Source organism: Hydra vulgaris, chromosome 11 (assembly GCF_038396675.1).
Source record: "Hydra vulgaris chromosome 11, alternate assembly HydraT2T_AEP".
Lineage (NCBI taxonomy): Eukaryota > Metazoa > Cnidaria > Hydrozoa > Anthoathecata > Hydridae > Hydra > Hydra vulgaris.
Window position 1 is genome coordinate 52,654,424 of NC_088930.1, and position 17,456 is coordinate 52,671,879.

General features: G+C 26.4%; 1 protein-coding gene across 2 annotated transcripts in view; it reads left to right on the forward strand.

The window, feature by feature from the left end:
- Window positions 1–17,456, forward strand: part of LOC101238687 (vacuolar protein sorting-associated protein 41 homolog) — a 130,957-nt gene that overhangs the window by 99,254 nt on the left and 14,247 nt on the right. For both annotated transcript variants that reach the window (XM_065809179.1, XM_065809178.1), the window contains 9 exons: window positions 2,365–2,424; window positions 2,504–2,581; window positions 3,100–3,154; window positions 3,271–3,335; window positions 9,643–9,718; window positions 9,869–9,930; window positions 16,710–16,784; window positions 16,860–16,903; window positions 17,123–17,178. In XM_065809179.1, coding sequence (XP_065665251.1) covers window positions 2,365–2,424; window positions 2,504–2,581; window positions 3,100–3,154; window positions 3,271–3,335; window positions 9,643–9,718; window positions 9,869–9,930; window positions 16,710–16,784; window positions 16,860–16,903; window positions 17,123–17,178 — 571 coding nt within the window. The remainder of the gene's footprint in view (window positions 1–2,364; window positions 2,425–2,503; window positions 2,582–3,099; window positions 3,155–3,270; window positions 3,336–9,642; window positions 9,719–9,868; window positions 9,931–16,709; window positions 16,785–16,859; window positions 16,904–17,122; window positions 17,179–17,456) is intronic.

The window sequence follows — 17,456 nt, forward strand, 5'->3', positions numbered from 1 at the left end:
CAGTTGTAATGGTACATAAACATTTAAATAAAATAAAATTTTATTTAAATGTTCGAATAAAATAAAATTTTATTGTTTATGTTCAGTTAAAAAACAATCACAATATTTGCAGTTGGTACATATGGTACATAAACATTTAAATAAGATCACATGTCCCACATTCTTAATCCTGCATGGATTATGGCACACTTAAACTTACATTTTATTTTATAAACAACATGGTCTAATCTTCTTTACTTGTCTTTGATTGGTTGTTATATTTTTGTAACAACCAATCAGAGACAACCAAATGATAATGTTTATAAAAATAAAGTAATTTAAAAAAAAGCATATACTTTTTTATTTATTTATATGTCTATTTTATTTATTTTTTTCCACACTTCTGTGGTATAAACAGGTTGTTTTTTTTTTGTTTTTTACAAGTATCATTGTCTATGAAGCTGTTTAGATAATTTTAATATTAAAGTTTTTATATATTAATATTATTTTATTATTACAAGTTGTAGTCACTTTTATTATTTTATGTTACTTACGTATTGCTTACTAAAATATATACAATAAAATAAAATTACAAAATAGAACAAGCATAAAATGACAAGATCTAAAAATAACAAAAACTGTTATACTTTTGCATAATCATAATTTAATTGTAGCAACGTTAATTGTATATTTAATTGTATATATATCGTTAATTATATATATATAAATTATGTTTTATATATATATATATATATACATGTATATATATATATATATATATATACATATATATATATATATATATATATATATATATATATATATATATATATATATATATATATATACATATATATATATATATATATATATATATATATATATATATATATATATATATATATATATATATATATATATATAAATTATGTTAGTGTATTCTACAAATAGAGTGTTCAACAAACACTCTATTTGTAGAATACACTAACGCTTGAACTCTCTTATTTTTATAGTTTTTTAGGAGAAACTTATTTTCCTACCTGCATTTAAAAATCAATTCTGATTTTTTGTTTAATAAACACTCTTGGTTTGCATGTGTAATTATTTCAAATTTTTCTTGTAGACATAGTATGCATTTTTTAGAAATATTGTTATATGCAGGCGCTGTTTTAAGGATGGACCAATTCATATTATAAAATCATCAATATTTTTATCTTTTAATTCCCATATATATTTTGACAACATGGTGTCTTTTGAATACTTTCTATTTTTAAAAGATTGCTTATGATTGGCAAAACGTTTTTTCCATTCACTCTCTGTTTTGCCAATATATTGTTTATCAGGTACATTCTTAGAGGAAACAACACATTTATATACCAGATTTTTTGATAAACAACTTCCACTCATTGGACAATTGTTTTTTTATTTACAATTACAATTTTCTGTAGTTTTAGTTGCAGTGAGTTGGTAAATGTTATTTGTTTCATCAGCAAAAATCAAAATATTAGGGTTTGATTTAATTTTTTAATATCTAACTTTAATTCTGTTTGAAATTCGTTTTTTATAGGGCGAAATTTTATTGTTTTAATTAAATGTAATAGGTCATTTTCAAAATTTTCAAAATCAGGTATAAAAAGTGGGTTATTTTTTGTTTTAAACCCACAGATACCACTATCTTGGTATAAAAGGTCACAATAATGCTTTGTTAAACAAAAAAGAAATCCTAAATGAAAAAACTACAGAAAATTGTAATTGTCTTGGATTGTCATTTCTGATGAGTCATTTCATTTCATTCACTGATGAGTCATTGTCATTTCTGATGAGTCATTGATGAAACACAGTGTTAAATGAAAAAAAAATTTTTAAGTGATTTTCTACTAATTTATATATATATATATATATATATATATATATATATATATATATATATATATATATATATATATATATATATATATATAGATAGATAGATAGATAGATAGATAGATAGATAGATAGATAGATAGATAGATATAGATATAGATATAGATATAGATATATATATATATATATATATATATATATATATATATATATATATATATATATATATATATATATATATATAGATAGATAGATAGATAGATAGATAGATAGATAGATAGATAGATAGATATATAGATATAGATATAGATATAGATATAGATATATATATATATATATATATATATATATATATATATATATATATATATATATATACATAGATTATAGATATATGTATGTATGTATATTATTTTTATTATTATTGTTATTATTTAAAACTGTTTGTTTTATGCATTACTATCATTATTGTTTTTATTATCATAATTACTAATTCTTATTTTATTAATTTTTTTATTTTAGTATTTACATGGATTGTTTACAAAAAATCCACAGGCTGGTCAAAAATATCATAACAAACAAGTTAATGTTGTTTTTATTTTATTTTATTTATTTTTTTTGCACTATGTTTTCCTTTAAATATTTATAAATTTAATTTTAGATTGCTCTATATGCAGAATTTCAACCTGATCGGTTACAATTTTTTTTAAAAAATAGCAATTTTTATCAACTAGAAAAGGTTTGTTATTAGTGTTATGTTTTTTTTAATGAAAAAATGGAAACATAATATATAATTTAATTTTTTTTTTCTATGGAGTTTCCTTGTTTAAATGATAGTATAGAGGAGTTAAAACAATTGAAACTTCCTCCTCTTTACATTCCTCTCCTTTCTCTTCTGTTTTCCAGATCCTAACCTCATCTTTTTGTATCAATACTCTTACTTGAAAAATTTATGATTAACCAGCTCCACCTACTTTTATATGAAAATAAATGGGGGGGTTTATATTATATATAGAGGAGTTAAAACAATTGAAACTTCCTCCTCTTTACATTCCTCTCCTTTCTCTTCTGTTTTTCAGATCCTAACCTCATCTTTTTGTATCAATACTCTTACTTGAAAAATTTATGATTAACCAGCTCCACCTACTTTTATATGAAAATAAATGGGGGGGGGGGTTTATATTAAAGCTTTTTGTCAATAGTGTCAATAGTATATAATGTATAATATAAAATATTGATAACAATTGAATTTTTCAGGCATTTAAAGTTTGTCAAGAAAGAAAGTTTATTTCAGAGATGGTATTTCTACAAGGTTTTTTGTTTATATGTTACATATAATAGATTTCAAATTTTATGCTAGGTTAATTTTAGTATTTCAAGTGTTTTTAAAATTAATACATTATTTTATATTGATTCATTACCTTTCAGGTAGAATGGGAAATAAAAAAGAAGCACTTTCGTTAATTATTGATGAAATGTGCAATATTCAAAAGGTAGATTTAAAACTTTAAACAGTTTAAAACATATTTACAAAGATGAAAGCAACAAATATTAAGAGATTTCTATATTAACAGAGATACTTGAAATATAACAAAGTATTGAATTTTACATACAGTAGCGTGCAAAAGTAACCGGACAAGAGCATAACTTTTGAATGAAAAGTCCGATTTCTTTCAAATTTTCACTGAAATATTAAAAAATTGATTACAAATCTAAAAACAAACAAATTTTTACTAAATCTAAGCAATTTAATCTTAAAAGTTCATTTAATTAAAATATGCACGTGCAAAAGTATGTGGACAAAAACAACTTGAATTAGATTTTTTTTTTTTTAAACATTTTTTAAATTAAAAATGCTTTATTTTGAAGTATTGTTTTAGTACTTTGTCGGGAAGCCTTTAGCATTGGTTACTGCTTGAGAATGATAAGGCATTGAGTCCACCAGCTTCATAATCACAATAATTTTGATTTTTCCCATTCATTGTTCAGAGTATTCAATAAATCACGTTTACTTGCTAGTTTTCGAATTGAAATTTGTCGATCAATGAGCTTAGACATTCAATAGAATTAAGAACAGGATTTTGCTAAGGCTGTTCGATAAATTGAATTTCTTTGGTTTTGAAAAAGTTTTTCACAAGGGTTGGAGTGTGCTTTGGGTCATTGTCCTGGTAAAACATCCTTCCTCGAGGCATTTTGTCTTTAGCATGTGGTAGCATAACATTCTTAACTATACATTTGTACATATTTTTATCCATTTTGCCATCAATCAAATGGATAGGACCGATACAATCTCTATTCAAGTTAGTCCATTTCATAACTTTTCGACCTCTGTGCTTTACTGTTGGTAGCTGGTATTTAGGATCGTTTTTATGGCCTTTTGGTCGACAGAAATATCTAATATTATCAGATCCAAATAACATAAACTTAAACTAATCACTAAATAGTACTTTCAATCACTGCTTTCTTTCCCAATTCAAATGTTTATTAGCAAATCTAAAGCGTGCTTTTCGATTCTTTATATAAATAAAAAGTTTCTTTGTAGGACGTCTTCCAAACAGATTTGTAGACCTCAAAAGACGTTTGATTGTGTCAACACTACATTTTACATTATAAAGTTGTTTAATTTCAGCATTTACCATAACAGCATTTTAAGTGGAACATTTCTCAGGGCTCGAGGATGGATATTTCAGCAGGATAATGACTCAAAAGACACTTCAACCCTTAAAAAAAACTTTTTCAAAAACAGAAAAATTCAATTAATGGAATTGACATAGCAAAGTCCTGACCTTAATTCTATTGAACATCATTGGGAACACATAGATTGACAAATTTCAGGTTAAAAATCAACAAGTAAATTTGATTTATTGAATATTCTGAAACAAGAATGGGGAAAAATTAAAATTATTGTGATTATGAAGCTGGTGGACTCAATTCCTTGCCACTGTCAAGCAGTAATTAATGCTATCGGCAAAAGTATCAGGAAAATAACATTTTTTTCCTGATACTTTTGCACACGCAAATTTTAATTAAGTAAACTTTTAAGATTAGATTGCTTAGATTTAATAAAAATTCATTTGTTTTTAGATTTGTTATCAATTTTTTGACATTTCAGTGAAAATTTGAAAGAAATTGGACTTTTCATTCGAAAGTTATCTCAAGTTATGCTCTTGTCCGGTTACTTTTGCACGCTACTGTAATTACAGTGTTGAATTGAATATAACCAAGTAGAATTTAATATAACAGAGTAGAAATGTATATAACAAAGTAGAATTGATTATAACAGAGTAGGATTGGGTTTTCTTTGCAATCACTCTACTTAAAATTAAAAAAGATCTCAGATATCAAAATTGAATGAACTTTACCTTGAATGAATCTTGGAAAGATGAAAGATGTTGTAAAAGATTCTCTTTAAAAAAAATTATTTTAATAATTTATGCATATTTTTAAAACTTTGTTAGTAGAGCGTTCTTCCCCGGGATTTCTGGGAATTTATTATATTTCATACTTCCTGTTACCCAAAAAAGTTACCATAATTTCCTAGGAAAACATTAAAATCAAAGAATTACTTGTGTATATTTTTTATTACATCAGGATAATTATTTATTTAAATAAGTCCCTGCAAAAGTGAGTAAGTCTCTCACATCATTTTTTTCTAAGAAACAGTCCTTAGCAGAGTTAGTGGCCAGTATTGCAGTCATTGATGGATTTTCAATTTACGGAGTATGCAAAGCTGTGTTCAATCGTCAACCATTAAGTGAAAAACAATATCATTTCCAAAAGGTAAAAACAATGTGATGAAACTAATTCATGAATATTGTGCTATGGCAAAAAAATGAATTTATTGTTAAAATAAAATCACATAAAGAAAAAATTGAAAAATTTAGTCTAATGTTTGATAAATGGACAATTCTACGCAATTGAAGATATTTAAATATCAACATTCATTTCAATAAGTTATTTATTAATCTAGGACTGGTTAAAATTTATGGAAGCTTTACAGCTGAAGTAACAATTAGCCTAGTTAAAGGGAAACTATCAGAGTTTGCAATTATCTCTTGAGATGTTGTTGCATCAACCACTGATGCTGCTGCAGTAATGATCAAATTTGGTAGATTATCTGGTTTTATACACCAATTATTTTATAACTATGGCATAACACTTGGCTGTAATGGAAGTTATTTGTAAAAGAAATGAAAATTCTAATGTTCCAAATGAAACAGGATTGTGACAATGGTTGAAAGATTTTTAAAAAAGATGGGCACAGTAAAAAAAGCATTATATGAGTTGAACTCTCTAGAGCTATTTAACAATGTTTATTTTTTAGTTTTTAAAAGTGTTTCAATGCTCTTTAACCAATCAAAATAGCTGCAGAAGCATTAGGTTAATGTGATGCAAATTTTCTCACAGCTTATGCAATTTAACATTTTTTGAATCCCTGCATAACAACAATGATGCAATTTCAGAGGAGATGTTACTTGCTCTGCCCTTCACGCTAAAAAGCGAATTAATCAAGTTCTTGTGACTTTGATTAAATACCTTTAAACACAAAATTTACATTTAACTGCTACTCCGCTATTTAACTGCTACTCCCTTCATCTTCAAAAGCTGCAATGATTCATTATGTGAATGACTTATTTAATAGATATTCAGTTAAAATGTCGATATTGGAATTGAATGTGGATCTTCTCAAGAGAATAATTGCTTAACAGTTACAAATATTAAAGATAGATTGGCATTAACTATAACTGTAGCATATAAACCTAAAAAGTAAGTTATAACTAAAGGTTTTAACAAAGATCTCAAAAAGGAATTTCAAATGTATGAGAATACTGGAAATATAAAAAATTTAACTTGCATACAACCAACCTTAATAGAAAGCAAAAGATTCATTATCATTTTTGCTCAAAACGAAGATCCATTGTTTGCTGATAATACCAACACTCTCTGGTTGTTTGGAGGGGGCATTTGAGCTTGAAAAGGATCTCACTTCTGCTACAGCATGGGGTTCACAGTGGCTGGTGAACTTCAGATACAAATTCAGATAAAAAAACAACTTCAGATACAATTCAGATAAAAAAATTTTCAGCCAATCGTTATTGCAATAATTTAGATCTTCCTATATTTATGAACGGTAATGTACTTGATGAGTCATCCACTCTTCATCTTTTAGGATTAACTCTTACTTCCGATCTTTTTGGAAACCATATATCAAATCTGTTGCAAAATTATCATCTGCTAAGTTGCATCTCTTTATCGAGCTTGACACTTTCTTACTTCTCTATCTCTATAAATCTCATATCTGGCCTTGTATGGAATATTGTTGCCATATCTGGGGTGGATCTTCTAATGATGCTCTTTCTCTTTTAGATAAGGTGCAAAAACGCATTGTAAACATAGTTGGACCTGCTCTTGCAGTTAACCTCCAACCATTATCACATCGTCATAATGTTGCTTCTCTTTCTCTTTTCTACAAATATTATAATGGGCACTGCTCTAAAGAGCTAACGTCTCTTGTGCCATCTACTAAAATTCATTCTCGCATTACTCGTCATTCAATTAAGTCTCATCCTTTTTCTGTGACTGTTACTAAGTGCTCCAAAAACTCTTATTCGTCAAGTTTTTTTCTTCGACATCATTTCTTTGGAATTCTTCCTTCATCTTGCTTTCCTGATTCATATAATTTGCAATACTTTAAGTCATCTGTCAATCGTTATCTTGCTCTACAATCTTTATCTTTTTTCTTCCGTAACTTCCAACTTTAATCAGTGGTTGCTTTCAGCCTTGTTGGAAGCAAAGATAGTTAAAAAAAAAAAAGTTCAAAAACAAATATTCCTGAGATGCGAATCGATGTCTATTAATTATAAAAAGAAAGTAAAAAATATTTTTTGATTTTGATGAGCTCTTGAGGTTACTCTTTGGATTCTAAATTCTTGACAGATCCTAATATTTTTGAATTTTTTTTTTCTAAACCATATCAACCTTAAGCTCAAAAAAAGTAGAAAAAATGCATGTTTAACAAATAATAGTTTTATTAAATAAAAAATTTTTGTAAAAAAAATATCTCCAAAAATATACCTATAAATCCTGTTTTGCTAAAAAAAAAAAGTCATTTTCTTTAAAGAAAAAAACACGATATTTTTTATTTTCTTTGTTTTAAAATAAAAACAAATATTGTTTTCAAAATTGGCATATTATTCTGTTTCTTTTGAAAAAATTTAAACAATATTAGGACCTGTCAAGAATTTAAAATCTAAAGAGGAATCAAAAAATTTTAAAATCACTCCACCCTAATGCAAACATATATACATTTCGCATACACATACAAATTTTAAATAAAATAACATTTTTAAAGTGAATGTCGTTTTCTTATTAAAAGTTAGTCTCGTGTTGTTATATTTGTTTAAGAAAGGATTTATTCTTGGGAAATTATTTTTAAAATTACCCACTTCCCAGTATCAAAAAAATGTCAGCAATTGATATATCTCTATTTGTTAGTAAAAGTATTTTACAGAAAAAAAAAATTATAGCTTTTCTTAAAATGATCTAAAGCTAGAATGAAAAATTTTGTGAAAAAAATTATGTTAAGTTATTTTATTTTTTTAACAAAAATTATGTATTGTGTACTATTTCTTAAAAATTATGTATTGTGCACTATTTCTTAAAAATTATGTATTGTGCGCTATTTCTTAAAAATTATGTATTGTGCACTATTTCTTAAAAATTATGTATTGTGCACTATTTCTTAAAAATTATGATTGTGCACTATTTCTTAAAAATTATGATTGTACACTATTTCTTAAAAATTATGTATTGTGCACTATTTCTTAAAAATTATGTATTGTGCACTATTTCTTAAAAATTATGTATTGTGCACTATTTCTTAAAAATTATGATTGTACACTATTTCTTAAAAATTATGTATTGTGCACTATTTCTTAAAAATTATGTATTGTGCACTATTTCTTAAAAATTATGTATTGTGCGCTATTTCTTAAAAATTATGTATTGTGCACTATTTCTTAAAAATTATGTATTGTGCACTATTTCTTAAAAATTATGTATTGTGCACTATTTCTTAAAAATTATGTATTGTGCACTATTTCTTAAAAATTATGTATTGTGCACTATTTCTTAAAAATTATGTATTGTGCGCTATTTCTTAAAAATTATGTATTGTGCGCTATTTCTTAAAATTATGTATTGTGCACTATTTCTTAAAAATTATGTATTGTGCACTATTTCTTAAAAATTATGTATTGTGCACTATTTCTTAAAAATTATGATTGTGCACTATTTCTTAAAAATTATGATTGTACACTATTTCTTAAAAATTATGTATTGTGCACTATTTCTTAAAAATTATGTATTGTGCACTATTTCTTAAAAATTATGTATTGTGCACTATTTCTTAAAAATTATGATTGTACACTATTTCTTAAAAATTATGTATTGTGCACTATTTCTTAAAAATTATGTATTGTGCACTATTTCTTAAAAATTATGTATTGTGCGCTATTTCTTAAAAATTATGTATTGTGCACTATTTCTTAAAAATTATGTATTGTGCACTATTTCTTAAAAATTATGTATTGTGCACTATTTCTTAAAAATTATGTATTGTGCACTATTTCTTAAAAATTATGTATTGTGCACTATTTCTTAAAAATTATGTATTGTGCGCTATTTCTTAAAATTATGTATTGTGCACTATTTCTTAAAAATTATGTATTGTGCACTATTTCTTAAAAATTATGTATTGTGCACTATTTCTTAAAAATTATGTTGTGCACTATTTCTTAGGCAATTGATTTTGCAAAAGAAGAAAATGATCCAGATCTTTGGGATTATTTAATAGAAAAGTCTCTTCCGAAGCCAGGTTAGTCATCCATTATTTACACATTCCATGCTTTTTAAATATCTAAATCTTTTTTTTTTTAAATAATATAAATTATAAAAAAAATTTTGTTTCAGCATAATAATGATATGCATTGAAAATTTTTTTATTTGGATTTTTTTTATTAATTAGAATATATCAAAGAACTATTGATCAGCATTGGTACCCATATTAATCCTAAGTTACTAATCAAGGTTGTATATTTTTTTTTTTTAATTTCATTCTTTAATTTTTATGATATTATTCATGTTATAATAATTTATTCTTTAAAATTTGATGTAAATTATTATTGACTGATTGAGACAAATTTAATGGCTGATTGAAACAAATAGTTTTATAATTAAAGTTCCATGTCAAAAGTATTCTTTCTTCCATAAAAAAATATTTTTCTTAGCTTAAATTAAATATTTGTTTTAATTATTAATTTCTTAATTAATTTTGGAAAATAGTAATTAATATAATTGTTCTAGTTATCATAACAATGAAACTGTATTTATAATATTTATATTTATAATATTTATATTTATAATATTTATATTTATAATATTTACTGAATTCGAATAACTATTTTTAAATCCATGGTGTTTTTATATTTTTATCATTAAATGTTACCATTACTCATAACTATAAATAAGCAGAAAGTACAAAGTACTTATATAAAATATCAAATTACATGTAAATATCTAATTACTAAAAATGTGTACATAAATGTTTACAAATATGTGTGCCTAAGTATTAAAAGTACATTTTTAGATACTAAAAATGTGTACATATACATTACTTAAGCTAGATGTAAAAAAAACTAATTAAAATGCACAATCAGTATTAATATTAGAATGAAACTTAACCTTAAACATTCGAATGAAACTAACCTTATAACAATAAATTGAAATGAAACATATAATAATGAAACCCTTAACTTTGGTGGAATGTGGTGCAGTGGTAGAACACTTTTGAGGTAACGGTTCAAATAAATAAGGTTCTTGCACAGAAGAACCTTGTTTATTTGAGCAATGTTTCTTAACATGTTAAGAAACATTGTAAATATCTAATTACTAAAAATGTAATGAACATTTTAACTTACTAACTTACTAGAACATGTTTCTTAACATGTTAATATGTTTCCAGAAGCCTAAAGCCCAAAACCTCATGGTTGCCATGTTTGTGAGTTTTCTATCAAAAGTTTACTATTGCATTATGTCATGAGTTTTGTTATTTTTTATGTTGTTTCTTATGTTATGAGTTTTGTTGTGACACATAAGCACCGAATATTTTTGTTATGAGTTTTGTTTGTGACACATAAGCACGGAATAACCAATAAGGTGAAAAAAAGTTTCCTCATAAAATTTTTATTCATGGTCTAAGGTATATGCATGGACATGATTTTTAAAAATTTCGAAAAATATTTTGAGACGTCCAAGAAAGTTATTGTCATTTTAGTATTTCTATCAAAATCCTTGAAAAAACTATATTTTTCAGAGTTTTTATTTTGCAAAAAATGTTCTGGACTATATAAAAAAAATTTTTATTATTATCATTATTAACCCAAATCAGGCTAATATACAAAAAACAATACAATGTCATCCTAAACATTAATTACCCAGAGATAATTTTAAAAAAGAAAACTACCAAAATATTTTCATTGTAAATATTTTGGTAGTTTTCTATTTATTCTATTTTTACATTAGATTATTTATACACATCAAATTATTAAAGCTATTCTCTATATTAATAAACTATAGAATAGAACATGACATTTTTAAATAAAAAGTTTTATATTTTTCTTTACATTAAAATTTGGAAATTTGTTATTATTCTCTTTACTCTTTAATTTTGATGAAGTTACAAATTTTGACAAGATTTTCACTACTGACTTTTAGAGATGCCTTAAGCAATACCCAATTCTTAAGTTTTTTTCAGTATTATAAATGACCAAATTTCCATTTGTAAGCATCTGTTTCCCATAGCTGGAGTCTGAATAAACTGATTTGGATGCTTGCTCACTTCAAAACCTAAGACCTTTTAAAAAATTTTGTAGAGTTGGAGAAAGTCTTTGCTGGGTAATATCTTTCAGCCTGATTTTCAATAAACTCAGGTATGTGCTTGATGACAGCATGAACTTTAGGTATAATTGAAATTCAAATGGCTTTGTATGCTCTCTCAAAAGAAAGTATAGAATCTCTATAAAAGGAATTTAGGACATTCCCAAAGCATGTCTGTCTGGCTACCTCAAATGTTTTAAATGCAGAAAGAAGTTTTTTGCCTGCATTTCCAATTTTGGGATTTGCAAGCAATTCTTAAAGGACCCAAACATTGTTTAGGAGATACCTACATTGGTTTTCATTGAATTCTCCTCCATAGATAGGTGGCCTGTAAATGCTTAGTTTGTTTGACCAGTTAGTAGCTTTCAAAGAACAAGAATTCGTTTTGCTAAGGGTAGTTATCAAATGATAAAATAGCCTGTTGGTAATTCCTAAAACCATATGCAATTCCATGATTGGCAAAGTATCAAGAATTTTTGTTTCATCTGGATGATAAAATAGAGGGTCATGCAACATTTGTAGCTGCCGAGAGCTTTGATTTTTTTGAATAAACACTGAGATCTTTCTGAAAATATTTGACATTAGATCTAATCCTCCCAAGTGTCCTTAATTGCCCTGTCATTTCTTGGTTTCCAAAATCGTTCTTCGAAGTTTCACATCAAAGACAGGGATATGTGGATACAGCTGAGCCTAATCCAAGAAAAACATTTGCAAGTTTCATATCCACGGCTTCAGTAAAAGCAACACTTTCAAGACAAAGCAATTCTAAAATTTGCTTCAAGTTCTAGTAAGGTTCAAGATATAGGTTATAAATCAAGATCAAGAGTTTTTTCACTCCAGTGTCACAAAAGGCTTGAGAAGATGCACCTTTTGAATAAGAAAACTTATGCTTTGTTTCTTCTTTTTGGCTATCCAATATATTCATGCAAACCTTAATAAACCCACCACCTCCATCAATGCCTACTTTGATCATGTAATCATCTGGTCGAAGATCTTGATGGTTAAGGATGTGTTCAACCAAACTAAAAGTGTCATTACAAAAAAATAACTGAGCGCTGAGCTTTCCCACTTTGTTCATCACCATTGGAAACATCAAAGTCCATTGTAGAATTGTAGAATAAATCAAAGGCTTTGTCTCGTTGACTTAACTATCCAACCAAACCTGATTCAATTGATTTGCGACCACTCCAAGTTCTGAAAAAAGTGGCTGCTTTGTGAGTTTGTTTTGTGAGTTTGTAAGAGAGACCTAAAGTAGATAGCAATCTACTAGTTTCCTCAGCAGATGCAGGATTCAAACATAAACGCTCTTGATTTTTGAGAATTTTTTGACACTTTTAGCGACTGTTAAATCCCTCCCTCTTGTTGCTGAAATAGCAATTGAGCCTTCATCTCAAGATGCTGCAAATTTTGTTTTGATTACATCAGAAGCAATAAGTTCTGCTACACGGGGAACTTAGCCAATAACTATCTAAAAATTTTCCAATGCATTTTGAACTGTACAAAGGCTTAGATGTGCTACTCCATGAAAACTGGCTGTCAACAGCTGGCACACTTTAACTGGCCCACAAGGTGGTTAAAAATCTTAGGCTGCTACTGGAGGTCTTCCTACTTGAAAAGGAACAGCCTTAGCTGATCCTTTGCTCATTCCAATTGGATTAAAACAGAGAACTTCACAAATAAGTCAACAGCAAAAAGGATTTGATTTTATCAGAGTCATAAGAATAACTTTAGAAAAATCAAAAGGGCCAAATAGATCATTATTTGTTTTCTTCCCTGTTTCAATCTTAAGTAAAATTAGTCTACATCTAGCGCAGATTGCAGAAGGTAAATGCTCTTCATTGGGGTTGTAGTTCTCAATGAAGCATTTTTGAATTCTTGGAAGTATCGAGTCTCTTCTAGGTGGCACCATCTCTGTTCCTTTTTGAAAGCAAACCAGACATACTTTAGCACAATTTTCAGGGTGTGATAAAGTCTTGTTAGGCATTGTGACAATAGATTTGGACAACAAATATTTATGCGCTACTGCAAGTCTGGATTTTCACAGAAATGACAAATGCAAAGTTATGAATGTTAAAATACACAAAAATTGACTTTTTTCCATGAAACCATAAATTCTCTTGAATAAGAAAACTATTTTACTTCAAAGTTTTATCAATTTGGAGTCTTTGTTTTGAAAATAAGGGAAATAATTATTTCCTGTATTTTAGGGTTTTGACTGAAACGTTAAAATGGCCATAACTTTCTCAGATGTCGCAAATATTTTTTAAAATGTGTGAAAATGCATATACCTTAGACCAAAAGCGTGTACACAAAATAAATGTGAAAGAATAAGCACGCCTTTTTTTTTCAGTGGTTGTATTAAAATCTTTTTAATTGTTTTGTATTTTGTTTACAACGTGTTGTGGTTTCAAAAAAATATGTTAGTTTTTGGATTTAACTTGAAATTAGTTTTAAAAATGACAAAAGAAGAAGACGTAAGAGAAAAAATTATGCACAAATTTTTACAAGATCCTAATAGTAGCTACAATTTGATAGCAAAATTGTTGCAAATACATCCATACACCAGGCCTTGTTAAGAAGCGTTACGCAGCTCGCATTTTGCCTGCGAAAAGGTGATTTGCCTACGCGTTCAGCAGTTTTGCGCTACGCAAAAACTTATATCTTTTAGAATATATAAATTATCTTTTGATTATCGTTAACGTGCCGTTTATTCCGAAGAAATAAAGTCGTAAGTAAAAGCATTTAACCGCAATTGTAAACTAATAGATTTTTTGTTAAAGAAACAGTTTGTTTCTTTATTTTTTTGTTGTTGCTAAAAATTAGTTAAAAAAAATAAAATGTTTTAAGTTTTATCTTAAGGAATTAAATATATAAATTTCTTTTAAATATAAAAATTATTTTTAGGCATAATAGTTTAAAAAGTGCACGATTTATTTTGATGTAAATATTTTATTAATAAGATATTTTGTTTATTGTTAATTCAATAACGTAAAGTTTTAATGACGTTCGTTTAATTTATGAAAATAAATTATGATCACGAATATGTTATTGGTAACTGATAAATAACAAAAAAAAACTCTTCATTGTTTAAAAACATTATTAAAAAGAGTTCACAAATTAAATAAGAAAAAATTTATTAACAGTTAATAAAATAACCAAAAACCAACTGTAAAAACTCATAAGAAAATAAACAAACATTATTTTATGTTTCATGAAAAGAATATTTTTTTCAAAACAAAATTTAGTTCATATTTGAAAAAAATAATAAAAATGATTTTTTAAATAAGAACTCATATTTTATTTGTAACTTTTGTTAGAGAGAAAAAAACAAACTATTTGTATGATTTTTAACGCATTAATAAAATAACATTACAATGCGGTACTTGAAAAGACGCTAGTGACGCAATATAACTTCTAACGATGCAAAATATATTTGCTGAGTTGAGTTACTTAGAAAAGCGTTACGCATTTTCGCTACGCAGCAAAATCTCGTAACAAGGCCTGATACACCGCTCGTAACAAGGCCTGATACACCGCTACAAATAAAATCGATCAAGCGCAAATCTAATGGTAGAAGAAAGGAAGGTTTTAAAGATATAAAACTAGTTAGAAAACTGGTTAACAGTTTTAAGAATAACCCAAGCCTTTCACTAAGGGAACGCGCAAAAATATATGGATTTTCTCATAGTTTTGTTGCAAAAGTTAGAAACAAACATGGTTTTCATTCTTTCAAAGCACAAAAAGTGCCCAACCGTTCTGAAACTCAACAAAAAAGTGTAAGAACCCACAGCAGAAAGTTGTATAACGATTTTGAAGACCATGAAACTTATATCAAGTACGATCATCAACAAATTCCTGGTGCTGTTTATTATATTGCCAAATATAGAGAAAAAGCAGATAAGATATTTAAATACACAAAACATGACTAGTTCGCTAAAAAAAGCTTTGATTTGGCAAGCTATTAACAGTTGTGGCAAAAAATCAGCACCTTATATTTCTCAGTCCACACTTTCTGGTCAATTATATGTTAAAGAATGTTTACAAAAACGTCTTTTACCTCTCATTAAATCACACAATAACAGACCTGTGTTCTGGCCTGATTTAGCTTCAATTCATTATTGTAAACTAGCTATGGAATAGTATAAAAAGAATAATGTGAAATTTGTGCCTAAAACAGAAAATCCTCAAAACTGCCCAGAATTGAGAGTTGTTGAAAAGTACTGGGCTATTATTAAAAGAAAAATGAAAAAAACAAAAAAGCTTTGCAGAAACATTAAAGATATTAAAATATCATTTAAAAAAGCATCAAATAGTTTTGATTCTTATTCTGTGCACAAGCTTAAGGGTACCACTAAAGCAAAAGCTCGAAATTTTATTAGATTCCCACGGGAATAATAAATTATTTTTTTTAATGTTTGATCTTCTTATATTATTGTATTAAAATTATTACTTGGTTCGAAATAAAAATTGAGGAGTACATTTTTTTAGTTGTTTTTCTACTTTCACATTTATTTCGTGTACACGCTTTAGTCCAAAAATTTTCTGAGGAAATATTTTTTTACCTTGACGGTAATTCTATGCCTATGTGGTTATGTTGTTTGTCTCTAAAAATTCATAACATAACAAACAACAAAACTCAACAAAACAACAAAAGGTTTTATGAGTTTTGTTGTTTGTTATGTTATGAGTTTTTAGAGAACTGTTGCATTTTTAAAATAGTTTTGAAAAGTTTGATCTTTGTGCTTAACATTTTTGTAAACTTTTTTTTGAATATGTTTTTGTTAAAATACATGTTGTTTGCTGGTATGCAATTGTTGTTTGGTAGGCATTTGTTGTTTGGTATGCTTTTGTTGTTGTTTTGTTGTCTTAATCAAAAATGTTTAAAGTTTTTATATCTTTTTTTATTTATAATTTACTTTTTTTTTTTTCAGAAAATTCCATCGAAAATGGAGATTCCTGGTCTCAGAGATGCTTTGGTGAAAATTTTACAAGATTACAATTTACAAGTAATATTTTTTCTTTTAATTAATATTATAAAATTATCAAGTTAATGTAAAAATTTACATATGTATTTATTAAAGGTTTATTTGTATGAAGGTTGTAAAGCTATATTAGACAAAGATAGGCAAGTCTTTTTTAATTATTTATGTATTTAAAAAAATTAAATCAAGGTGTTTTAGAATTTTAAAATCATTTAACAGAATTTTTTCAAAAATACTATAAGTATATAAATATATAAAGATACTTTAAAAAAATTAACAGAAAAAAAGAAGATTGAATGATTAAACTTTAAAATAAATAGTATTTTAAAAAAAAATTATTTTTTATTTTTTTATTTTCATAGTGTTGCGTTGTATGATAAGCAGGTTAAAAATCTTTCAAAAGGATTTTTAATATCTGGTAATGATTTTTTATTTTTAAGTGAATCTATTATTTAGTTTAATTATTTTATTACGATTCTATTATTATAATGAGACATTTAAGTGAATATATGCAGACATCTCTTTTGAGGAATGCTTTAGCACTCAAACATGCTGGCATGCACACAAAAAAATTTTTCATTTGTTTCAACAAAAATTTGTTGAAGCGCTTGCAAAACGACTTAACTTGTTTATTGTTGAGTAATTGCTTTGTTTAGCAAACTATTTATAAATGGTAAGTTATTTTTCCAAAAGTTT